General features: G+C 24.5%; 1 protein-coding gene across 1 annotated transcript; it reads left to right on the top strand.

Moving 5' to 3' along the window:
- The first annotated feature begins 336 nt into the window (after positions 1-336).
- LOC117173184 (trypsin eta-like) lies at positions 337-1,401 on the top strand. Its single transcript, XM_033361607.1, has 3 exons — positions 337-452; positions 540-972; positions 1,049-1,401. The coding sequence occupies exons 1-3, from the start codon at positions 365-367 to the stop codon at positions 1,380-1,382; spliced, it is 855 nt and encodes a 284-aa protein (XP_033217498.1). The 5' UTR covers positions 337-364; the 3' UTR covers positions 1,383-1,401.
- The last annotated feature ends 11,636 nt before the right edge of the window (positions 1,402-13,037 follow it).

Below are 13,037 nucleotides of genomic sequence, written 5' to 3'. Positions count from 1 at the left end.
GATTTGTAGTCACGTTGGCAGTAGCCTGCAATAATTTCCGACAGGTGATGGTATCGTTCGAAAAATGGGGAATTTGGGTTAGGCTCACCAAAATTTGGTGATGTAGCACAAATATCTTCGCCGAGTGTAGACACTTTGAATATTGAATACACAAGAGAGGATGACAAGTTCGTTATTATCATGATAAGCGCGCAAAGTAATCATTTACGTCATTTTTCCTCAGTACTATAAAATACTTGTATTTTTGAGCACTGCAAACAGAGGAATCTTATAAATTACGAGCAATTTACTTGTTACTCAGATTAATATCGGCTTTACTCTCACGACTCGAAGAAGTAAAATTTCCTCAAACTTTGTGTGAACAATGAGCAGAGCACAGTTGAGTGTTTTAATTCTTTGTACCATATTGTCACAAGGAATTATTTCTTTATCATACGATGAAGAGGAAATGAGTAAGTAGCATATTTTCAAATTTACCCAAAATCTAAACAATTCCGCAAAATAATTTGAAATAATGAAATTAATCTTAACAATTGAAGAATCTTCGAGTCTTATAATACGCAAAAAACGTCTAATTGATACTAGGCCTAAAGGAAATAAGCCAGCAAAAATTGAAAAAGTTCCATACATTGTCAATCTTCAAAGGGATGGTGCTAATCAATGTGGAGCCACTATTTTGTCGGAAAAAATTGCCTTAACAGCAGCTCACTGTTTGCGCAGAAAGAATGCTACATACACTATTATTTCTGGTGCTTCCAATATAGAAAAAGGAACACATCACAAAGTTGTGAAAAGAATAGTAAATCCGGATTTTCATGCACCAAAATTTCCAAATGATCTGGCTCTGCTTTTCGTTGAACCACCTTTTGATTTGGTACATTCACCCAATCGGAACATTTCATTGCACAGAGGAAAATTAGTGCCAGGCACTAAAGGTGTTTTCAGTGGATGGGGATGCACCGAACTGACCGAGTAAGATTCAAAACATTTCATTTGAATAAATTAATTTAGAGAGCTATTTTTTAAAGCTGGAAATTTGTGATTTCAGCACCAAAGTAGTATTTCCGGAAGAATTGAGATCAATCCCTGTGCCTATTATGAGCCATGAAGAGTGTCGAAGAGCCTATCCTAACAATGAAATAACGGAAAAGGAAATTTGTGTTTTTGATAAAAGTGGAAAGGAAAGCAGTTGTAATGGTGATTCTGGTGGTCCTTTTGCTATCAAAAATAAATTGGTTGGTGTGATGTCTTGGGGCGGAGTATCAGGTGGGGGCGAACCAGATGTTTTTGTTAATGTAGCTTATCCCAAATACAGAAAATGGATTATGTCCTATCTGAAGGACCAATCTGACGATCGTTCAAAAAAGAGAAAGAGAACATGATCAAATCCAAAAATCAAAACCTGAAACACGTGTATAATATTTTAACTAGATAAGAAATAAAGCTTCTATAAATTATAATAATTTTACTATTTATTCTATCGAATTTTGTCATTGGAATAATTTATGTTTTCAATTTCATTATCTGCCAGGAATGATACATGCTGCTTTCATTAAAAATAACTGTGAGAAATATTTTTCCGGAAGAAGCACATTTATCTATTGTTATCGTTCAATTTGTTGTTTAATTCTTCGTCGCTTTTTCCATATGAAAGACAAGCTCATGATCAAATAAACCTCTGATAAAAATGAATATCACCTCAGACTGATAAGAATCCCAACTGAAAATATTGCACCTTGGCCGAAAAAAATTTCAATGGCATTGCAAATATATACAGAATAAAATTTAGCATTATTTTTTTATATCTTGCTCAAATCCTTCGAGCTGTGCAAACCAAATTTAAAAAGATAATGATTTATTATCCTTTAGCTCAAATCGTCTGTGATGTCACAGTTTACAGTCTCAGAATTAAATTGATTGAGTCTTATGTCACATGAATGTAGTCTCTTGTCTAAAGATTTTAATTTTCTTTAAAAAAATGAGAAAAACAGTTTATTTGAGACTTTTTGTTTTGTGTATAATGCAAAAAATTAGAGTTTCATCACAAGAAAATATTGGTAAGTGCAGCCTCTGGGAAACCAAAATTTTCGATTTTTGTGCGACATTATCACATCTTGTTCGATTGGTCAAAAAAATCAATATGTGTTTTTTTATTTTTATATTTAGTGGTTTCTCAAATTCCTTGAAGTTTCTTATTAAAATTACATGAAAAAAACGATTTTTTTAATTATGGCTAAAAGGATAAAATACATTGTAAACAGAACTTTCATCATCTTATCATAAAACTTCAAGGAATATGAATCCGGAATTCGGTTTTGTTTTCAAACCTATTGAATCCTTTTATGTATTTTTAGGTTGATTTTCTAAACAATTTTATTTAAATAGAATATCTCGTAAAAAGGATATTTTATGAATAAAATAATCTATCAAATAAACATATGTAAATATTTATGTGTAAATCTTTTAAGCACTGTATGTTTCTTTAAATCCAAAAAAGGTACTCGAAAATTGAATTTTCAATTTATAAAAAAATGTTGAAGCAATTTCGAGGTAATGAACAGTGGCAAAAATTTTATTAAATAAAAATATTTGTTTTTTACTTCTAATCAATAAATAATATTTATTAAAGTACAATTTTTTTAATTTCTTGAAACTGGAATTTCCTAGTTCGAATATTTTGTAACTCAGTAATTTTTTGTTGGGAATTTATCGCTTGGGAAATTTTTAATTTCAATAATATTATAAGTCTCAATCGATTTAAAAAAAATAATAATTTCATAACAAATATTTTTTTCATAATCTATGTTGAAAAAAAATTTCAAAAAAATTAAATAAAAAAACAATCTCAAAAATCTACTTTTAAATATGAAAATTAATTCATGGGGAATTCTAAGAAAAATTAGTGCAAAAAAAAATTCTACAAAGTTTGTCGAAAAAAATTGGGAAAATTGCTGTAAAAAATGTAGGGTGAATTGTTTTTCTAGTTTGGATATTATACAATTCAGTAATTTTCTGTCGGTAATCTTTGGATTGAGGAATTTCATATTTAATAATATTATTACTTTTATTGTTGAGAGTCTTAGAAAAAATAGTTTTAAATATAATTTTTATAGACTTATTGTTATTTTAAAATTAAATTATAATTTTTAAAATCTTAAAACATCGAAAAAAGTTTCTGTGATAAAATATTTTATTATTGTATTATGCCTGGAAAAAAATTGAATGAAAAATTGAAATGAAAAAACATTTTTTTTAATCGAAAAAATATTATTCTAAAGAAAATTCAAGATAAGTCGGTGCTGAATGAAATTCTATAAAGTTTTTCGAAAAAAATGGTCAAAAGTGCTTTAAAAAAATTTAGGGAGAATTTTTTATCGTTCGTGACGAAACTTTTTGAAAAGTTTTTTTAATACAACTTTTACATAATTATTGTTATTTTGAGAATAAATAATAATTTTTAAAAACTTTAAACGTTAAGTAAAATTGCTTTGTTTTAATATTTTATTATTATATTTTTAATAAATAAGCAATAATATTGTTCAAATTTTATGTCGGGAATTTTATTATTCTGGAATTCTCTAATTAAGATTTCTTCCAATTCGGCCATTTTTTCTAGGGAATTTTTAAAATAACAACTATTAAAAGTCCTAAAAGAATATTTAAAAAAATTAATTTAGTAAAAAAAACTTTTTAAAAAAATTCATAGTGAAAGAAATAATTCAAAAATTATGGAAACTTTTTTTTTTAATTTAGGGGAAATTCTTTTTTTGCTCGAGTCGAATGTGTTTTTTAATTTGTTTTTTAATCGAGTATTGAATAAAATTTTTATATAATTACTCTTATCTTCAATTTAAATAATAATTTTTAAAACCCAAACATTAGTTAAATATTTTTTTGATAAAATTATTATATTATTTTCAATAAATAAATAATATTTATAAAAAATAAGTTTCGTAATTAAAACTCGAGGATTTTCTAATGATATAATTCAGCATTTAAGCAATTTCAAATTCAATAATATTGTAATTCCTAATACAATCTTAAACAATTCTAATTTGAAAAAAAAACTTTTTGAAAAAAATGTATGGCAAAAAAAGGTATGAAAAAAATTTTCGTTGTTGACAAAATGATATAAAAAATGAAAAGAATAAATTTATGTTAAAAAATAAAATTAAAAAAAAAAAACAAAAAAACAAAAAAACGTTCTTTAAAATTAAAATTTCAACTTGAAGACTAATTCAAAAGAAATTTCGAGATAAATCAGTGCTGAACTTATTTTTTTTGAATATAAGAAGAATTTTTTTTTCAAGGTGAACGTTTTTTTTCATTCGTTTTTAAATCGAGTTTTAATACAGTCTTCATCAAATTTTTTTTATTTTTCGTTTAAATAATAATGAATAAAAACTTTACGCAATAGTGAAATATTTTATTTGATAAAAATATTATAATTTTTTTAATGAGTGAATAATATTCATAAAATTTTTTAAATTAAAGTTCGAGAATTTTCTAGTTAGAAAAATTAATTTTAATATAATTTAGAATGAATCATTCTTATTTTAAATTGAAATAATAATTTTTACACTTTTTAGAATGTTTGATTCTGCAAATGTTACGTCGGAAATTTTATTAATCTGGAATTTTCTAATTAGGTTATTTTGTAATTCGTTAATTTTTTCTGGGGAATTTTTAAATTAGATAAATTAGAGCTGAATGGAATTCTACAAAGTTTGTTCGAAAAAAATGTAAGAAATTATGAAAAAAAGTTGAAGGCGAATTTTTTTTCGTTCTAGGCAAACATGATTATAATTTTTTTTAATACAATTTTTATATATTTATCATTATTTTTACTTCAAATAATAATTGTTTTAAATTTTAAACATCATTCAAATATTTTCTTTCACAAAAAATTATATTATTTTTAATAAAGAATCAATATTTATTTGAAAAAATGTTGATCATTCAAATTCGGGATTTATCTAGTTAGCATACTATATAATTCGGCCATAATCTCTCGGGAATTTTGTGATTATGGAATATTCAAACTCAATAATATAAAAATGATTGTATGTTTTAAAAAATTTGGTTAAAGAAAAAATCGGAAAAAATTTTTGTTATGAATTTTTCAAAAATAAAATTTTTAATTTGAAAAACAAATTAACAAGAAATTTCGATATAAATCAGTGATGAATGGAATTCTACCAATTTTTTTTTTCTTTTCTTTCGTTCGAGTCGAACGTGTTTTTCATGTAACTTTTTATAGAATTATTGTAATTTTGTATTTAAATAATAATTTTTTTAAACTCTAAACATTAAGAAAAATGTCTTCGCTAAAAACATTGCATAGTTGTACTTTTAATAAATAAATAATATTAGTGTTTAAAAAATAATTGAAAAATTTTATTTTATAATTCGAGAATTTTCCAATTAGGAAATATCACAATGAAATTTATAAATTTGTATGGTGGATTTCACATCATAAAAACTTATAAAAAGCTTTCACAATTTACTGGTTATGAAAGTTTAATATTTCTCTCTTAAGTGACTACTTTGTTCAATTAGAGGGCTTATATTTATCACAGAAATAATATAACATCACTGCGATATTGAGAAATATTTATTGTTGCGCAAATATCAGTTTGATTTGAAGCTTTTATATTGAGATATCAAAATTTGAGAGCTTTAGAGAATGGTAGCAAATTTAAACTGGAAATTAAATACAGTTCTAGAGCTTTTTTAATTGGACGCAAATAGTAATTTTAACGCTATTATAATTGGACGTAAATTCATATAAAGAAATAAGTTCAGATTTTAAAGCTTTCGAAATTGGAAGAATCTTGACATTTAAGAGCTTTTATAATTCGACGCAAATCCTAATTTGGAAGCTTTTGTAATTTTTGGTAAATTAAAACTGGAAATAGATTTTAATTTTTAAGCATTTAAAATTGGAAGCATACCAAGAGATGAGAGCTTTTATAATTGGACGCAATTCCTGATTTAAAAGCTTTTGTAATTGGATGCAAATCCAGACTGGGAAACAAATTTTAATTTTGAAGCTTTAAGTATTGAAAGCATAACTAAATTTAAAATCTTTTATAATTGGACGCAAATCCTGATTTAAAAGCTTTTGTAATTGGATGCAAATCCAGACTGGGAAACAAATTGTAATTTTGAAGCTTTAAGTATTGAAAGCATAACTAAATTTAAAATCTTTTATAATTGGACGCAAATCCTTATTTCGAAGCTTTTGTAATTAGGCGGAAATCACAGTTTTCAGGCTTTAAAATAACACGAAAATCCAGACTGGAAACTAAATTAAATTCTTGAAGCTTTTAAAATTGGAAGTATATCAATAAGTGAGACCTTTCACAAATGGACGCAAATCCTGATTTGGAAGCTTTTATATTTGAATGCAAATCTAGACTGGGAAATAAATTCAAATTATGAAACTTTTAGAATTGGAAACATAAAAATTTAAGAGCTTTTATATTAGAACGCAAATCCTAGTTTGGAAGCTTTTACAATTATACGAAAATCCTAGTTTGAAAACTTTTATAATTCAACGAAAATCCTAACTTCAAAGATTTTGTAACTGGGCGAAAATACAGACTCGGAAATAAATTCCAATTTGGAGCTTTCAGAATTGAAAGCATATACAAAATTATAAGCTTTTATAATTGAACGAAAATGCTAATTAGGAAGCTTTTATAATTGGACACAAATCCTAGTATGCAAGATTTTGTAATTTGACGCGAATCCAGACTGAAAACTAAATAAAAATCTTAAAGCTTTCAAATTCGAAGCATATCAATCTATAAGAGCTTTTATAATTGGACGCAAATTCTAATTTGGAGGCCTTTGTAAGCAAACGCAAATCCAGACTGCGAAATAAATTCTAATTTAGAGCTTTTAGAATCGAAAGCATTTAAAAATTCGAGAGCTTTTATAGTTGGACGCAAATCCTGATTTGGAAGCTTTTGTAATTAGACACAAATCCAAATTAGGAAATAAATTCAAATTTTAAAGCTTTTAGAATTGAAAGCATTACAAAATTTTAGAGCTTTTATAATTGCAGGCAAACACTAATTTAAAAGCTTTTATAACTGAACGCTCATCCAGAATGGAAAATAAATTCAAATTTTAAAACTTTTAGAATTAGAAACATAAAAATTTTAAAGCTCTTATAATTGGTTGCAAATCCTAGTTTGAAAACTTTTGTAATGGGCTGCAAATCCATACTGGGAACCAAATTTTTATTTTTAAGCTTTTAGAATTGAAAGAAAATAAAAAATGTAAAGCTTGTATATTTTAACGCAAATCCTAATTAAGAGGCTTTAATAAGTAGTCACAAATCCTAGTTTAAAGGATTTTGAAATTTTACGCAAATCCACACTGGAAATTAAATTGAATTTTGAAGCTTTTAAAATTCGAAGCATATCAGGCTATAAGAGATTTTATAATTGGACGCAAATCCCAATTTGGATGCCTTTTTAAGTTAACTCAAATCCAGACTGGGAAAGCAATTCAGATTTTGAAGCTTTTAGAATTGAAAACATATAAAAATTTAAGAGGTTTTATTATTGAACGCAAACCCTAGTTTGCGAGCTTCTACAATTGGACGAAATTCCTAACTTAGAAGCTTTTGCAATTGGACGCAAATCCAGACTGTGAAATAAATTCTGTTTTGGACCTTTTAAAGTTGGAAGCATATACAAATTCGAGAGCTTTTATAGTTGTACTCAAATCCTAATTTAGAAGCTTTTGTAATTAGACCCAAATCCAAATTTGGAACTAAATTCCAATTTTAAAGCTTTTAGAATTGGAAGCATTACGAAATTCGAGAGATTTTATAATTGCATGCAAATATTAATTTGAAAGCTTTTATAATTGGACGCTAATCCAGACAAATCCACAAATCCTAGTTTACAAGATTTGGTAATTTGACGCAAATCCAGACTCAGAAACATATCCAAATTTTGAAGCTTTTAGAATTGAAAGATTTTGTGAAATTATAAGCTTTTATAATTAAACGCAAAATTTTAATTTCGAAGTTTTTATAATTGGAAACAATTACTATTTTGCAACATTTTGTAAATTGATGCAAATACAGACTGGAAACTAAATAAAAATTTTGAAGCTTTTTAAATTGGAAGCATATTATGCTATGAGAGCTTTTATAATTGGCCGCAAATCCTAATTTGGAAGCCTCTGTGAGTGAATGCAAATCCAGACTAAAAAATAAATTCAAATTATGAAGCTTTTAGAATTGGAAATTTACAAAAAATTTAAGAGCTTTTATTGTTGAACGCAAATCCTTGTTTGCTGGCTTTTACAATTAGACGAAAATTCGAGAGCTTTTATATTTAGACGCGAATCCTAATTTAGAAGCTTTTGTAATCGGATGCAAATCCAGACTGGGAAACAATTTTGATGCTTTTAGAATTTGAAGCATACCAAAAATTATAAACTTTTATAATTAAACGCTAATCCTAATTTAAAAGCTTTTATAATTGGACACAAATCCTGATTATTTTTTAATTTGACGCAATTCCAGACTGGAAAATAAATTCAAAATTTGAAGCATATCAAGCTACGAGAGCTTTTATAATATAAAAATTTAAGAGCTTTTATTCTGGAACGGAAATCCTAGTTTGGAAGCTTTTAAAATTGAAAGAAAATCCTGATTTAAAAACTTCTATATTTGAATGCAAATTCTAGCTTTAAAACTTTTGTAATTGGACGCAAATCCAGACGGTGAAATAAATTCTGATTTGGAGCTTTTAGAATTGGAGGCATATAAAAATTTGTGAGCTTTTATATTTTTGGACGCAAATCCTACTTTGGAAGCTTTTATCATTGGACGCAAATCCAAATTGAGAAATAAATTTTAATTTTTAAGCTTTTAGAATTGAAATAATTGCAAAATTTGAGAGCTGATTAAGTTGATTAAGCTTCTATAATTGGTAACATATCAAAGTTGATTATTGTGTTAAAATTTTTTTTCAGTTGAATATTTATTTTTCGAACATAAACGGTAGCTATTAAAATTTTGTTAGTAAATTGAGCTTTTTAATTGAAAATTAATTTCTTTCATGGCAAATTAGAAAATTTTACAATTTAATTTTTACTTGAAAATTTATCTTTTTTGATTGACATTTAATTTTCTTGCTGAACAATGTAACTGTTTTATTGAAAATCTATCATTTGTTTTAAAAATTAATTTTTTGGTAGCAGATTGTTTTGTTTTGTTGAAAATTCATCTATTTTGTAAAAAAAAAAATTGTATACAAATTATTTTTCAATAAAAAATTTAAATATATTATTTTGTTTTAACCAAATTTTTTTATTGGAATTTAAAGCTCTTAGTTAAGAATTCTGTTTGGTGTAAAATGTAACTTTTTTAAAATTTTTCTATTTTTTTTTAAACTTCCACTATTTTGCTAAACATTTTTCTCTTTTTTGTAGAAAATTCATCGTTTGGGTTAAAAATTTATTTATTTAGTTGAAGATTTATTATTCTAGTTAGAGACTAATTTATTTGCTTACAAATTGAACTATTTTGTTGGAAAATTGTTTTTTGTTGTTAAAATTGAATTTTTTACTGAAAATGTAGTTATTTCATTTTTGTTAGAAAATTTATATATTTTTTCTTAAAAATTTATTCCTTTAATTAAAAATTAATTGTTTTTTTTTTAATTTACATTTTTTTTTGTTTTAATGAAGATCGAAAATATTCTATTTTTGGTCGAAAATTTATCGCTTGGGTTGCAACTTCATTTTTTTTTATTGAATATCAATTATATTAGTTCAAAAATAATTATTTCACACAAAAATTGGACTATTTTGTTGGAAAATGTTTGTTTATTTTTGTATTGTTAAAAATTATTTTTTTCAGCTGAAAATGTAGATATTCCATTTTTATTAAAAAATTGATGTTTTTTGGTTAAAAATGCATTTCATTCATTAAAAATTTGTTTTTTATTCTTTGAAAATATTTTTTTAAACTTAAAATAATTTTCCTTATCTGAAATTTTAAACTATTCTATTTTTTGTCGAAATTTTATGTTTTTTCAAATAGTTCTAATCTTCTTCGTTAAAAATCCACTTTTTTGGTTAACAAAGATTGATATAAACTAAAAAAGTAATTGTTTCATTTTTTGTTCAAAATCTGTCTTATTGAGTAGTTTTTTCTTGTTTAAAATAATTAATTAAATTTAAATAATTCTAGAAAATGCTAAATAATTGTAATTCTTCACCTGTTGCAAAAATAAAACTTTTAGTTCCTATTTTTCTTTTACACACACAAACGTGACATTATTTGTCACTGCTCTTAAATTGAAACTGAATTCTTAATTGTGTGTGTGTAAATTTGACAAATATTCTTTTATTTGAGTATTTCAAATTACCCACCCAAGCGACATTGAGAAAAACAGATAAAAATGCTTTCAGAATCTTCATAACGCACCTATTTTATCCAGTCCAATCTTTTCATTTATTCTCATGAAAAAATAATTTACAAGATTTTGTGTATTTTGTTAATTAATTTCTAATTGTTTTAATGCAACTTTCAACAAGAAAAAGGTAAAGAAACGTTTTATTATCGCTCTTTTAAAAAAAATTGCACTACTTTTTCCTAATTTTTAAATATTTTAACCTCCTGCTAATTGTTTAAACAATTCTAATTTGTTTGAGAAATTATTATTTTATCATAGAGAAAATTGGGGATATTTTCTAACTGCCTTGTCCTAATCAATAAAAGTGAACATGTATTTCCGAACGTATTTTTTATTTTAAATTGCTATTATTTATTTAGAAATTGATTGACAAATTTTTAGAAAAAGGTGTTGACATTTATTAATTTGCTAAATTTTAATAAAATATTATTGTTTAATATATGAAAAGTGTTTCCACAATTAACAATAGATTTAAAATTCGGAAGATTAAAAGAAAGTGATTAATTCTCAATATTACAAAATGATAAATTGTTTAACAAAGAAACTTATTGAATTCAGAATATTGGAAAAAGTAACATTTAGACTAACATTTTTATACTTGTTCAAAAAATAGCAAAAAAAGTAAGATTTTGTAACTTTTTCCGATAGAAAGTTGGATTCAGTTTAAAATAAATTGTTTAAATAATAAGAAAACAATTTGAAGAAAAGATAGGCTCTACCAGTTCTTCAAATAGACCATAGTATTAATTTAATACCCTTTATTTGAGATACTATATGAAAAAATGTATCAAATAAAAAAATGGTGTAAACAACTGAAAACTATTGAAAAAATACATCAAATCTTATCATTTATTAATTTTTCAAAACATGTAAAAAGAAGAGGATCTATCAAAGAAATTCGAAAATTTTTATTTTTTTGGGCTACGCTACTGCACGCTCTTGACATCGAGCCCCCATCCCTAAAAATTTTTCTGAAGTAAACAATTTGCTTTCGATATTACCTGTATTTAAGAAGTTGAAAATTTCAGAAAAAACCACTATTTTCTAGCATTACTTTCAACAAAGATAGTTTTAAACAATTATTAATTGTTTAAACAAATACCTTGTTACCTTTCATTAATAAAGGTTTTACTGTAACTAAAATATGTACCAAAAATTAAAGTTTAATTAAAAAAAAGGCAATGTACAGAAATATTCAAAAATCATATAATTATAAATTTTAAATAATTGTTTGAACAATTGTGTTTGTTAAATAAAATACAATTTTTCCCAATTTTAATCGAAACGTGGGAAAAAAGTGTACAGTTATTTAAAAAACCGCAACTTTTCAAGTTTACTTTGACACAATATTGTTATAAATAGAAGTAAACTGTTTAAACATTCATTGTTTATAACTTAAATTATTTATTTTCTCGCTCTAGTTGACAAATTGAATACGAGTTGAAAAATACAGAAAAAAGCGCGACTTTCTGAATCTACTATAAGAGAAAATTGCTCTAAACAATGATAAATTGTTTAAAAACTTTATTTAAACGTATAATTAATATCAGAAATTAATATTTCATACACTAGAAACAATTTATACTAAAGCAACTAACACCAAAAATTATAAGCTCTAAAAACTGGAAAACCCCAATTTTTTATTCATGGGCATTTTTAGGACCTTTTAAAACAGAATTTGTCGGGGGAGGGGGGGGGGTGTAAATTCAAAAATTAATTTTTGAAATTTTAAATATCATTAGGAAATTTTATTTCAAGTTACGATTTTTCCTAACGGTTCTAACTCATCATTTAGAAATTAAATTTTTGGTTATATATTTGACAAGTTTAATCGATAATTCATTTATTAAATAAAAAGGAAACTGTATGTTTAAAAATTGATCTATTTGAAAGAAAAGTAACTTTTTTTGTTATTAATTTGATTTTTAAGCTGAAAATGTAGATAATCTATTTTTGTTGAAACATGGATATTTTTAATAAAAAATTCTTTTCTTTAATTGAAATTTAGTTTTTTTAAATAAAAATAAAATTTTTATCTGAAAATTTAACACTGATATTTTTTCTCGAAAATCGATCACTTTTAATAGACATTTTATCTTCTTGGTTGAAAATTCATCTATTTTGTGAAAAATATATATAATTTTGTTTGTTTATAATTAATTTTTTTTCGTTGAAGATTTATTTAAAAATTAACCTTCCTCGGTATTAAATTTACCTTTTTGGTTGAAAATTCAGTTTTTGATTACAAATTATTTTTTATCGAATATTTATTTTTTTAAATGAAAATTAATGGCCTTTTTTAATTTAAAATAATTTTTTTAATGAAAATTCAAACTATCTTATTTTTTGTCGAAAATTCGATCTTTTTTAATAAAGACTTAATCTTCTTGGCTAAAAATTAAAATTTTCTGTTGAAAATTCAGTTACTTAGATGAAAATTTGTCTTTTTTTGGTAGAAAATTTCTCGCTTGGTTTAAAAATTCATTTTTTTTTGTTGAATGTTAATTATATTAGTTTAAAAATAATTTCTTTACATAAAAATTAGAATATTTTGTTGAGAAGTTTTTTTTTGTTAAATTTTTTTAA

This window comes from Belonocnema kinseyi, chromosome 5, assembly GCF_010883055.1.
Source record: "Belonocnema kinseyi isolate 2016_QV_RU_SX_M_011 chromosome 5, B_treatae_v1, whole genome shotgun sequence".
Lineage (NCBI taxonomy): Eukaryota > Metazoa > Arthropoda > Insecta > Hymenoptera > Cynipidae > Belonocnema > Belonocnema kinseyi.
Note: the sequence above shows the minus strand (reverse complement) of the source record. Positions and strands in the feature narration are given on the sequence as shown.

Coding starts and splice junctions, on each gene's coding strand:
- LOC117173184 (XM_033361607.1), top strand. CDS start 365: ATGAGCAGAGCACAGTTGAGTGTTTTAATTCTTTGTACCATATTGTCA. Junction 453..539: donor ATACGATGAAGAGGAAATGA/GTAAGTAGCATA, acceptor TAACAATTGAAG/AATCTTCGAGTCTTATAATA. Junction 973..1,048: donor GGATGCACCGAACTGACCGA/GTAAGATTCAAA, acceptor TTGTGATTTCAG/CACCAAAGTAGTATTTCCGG.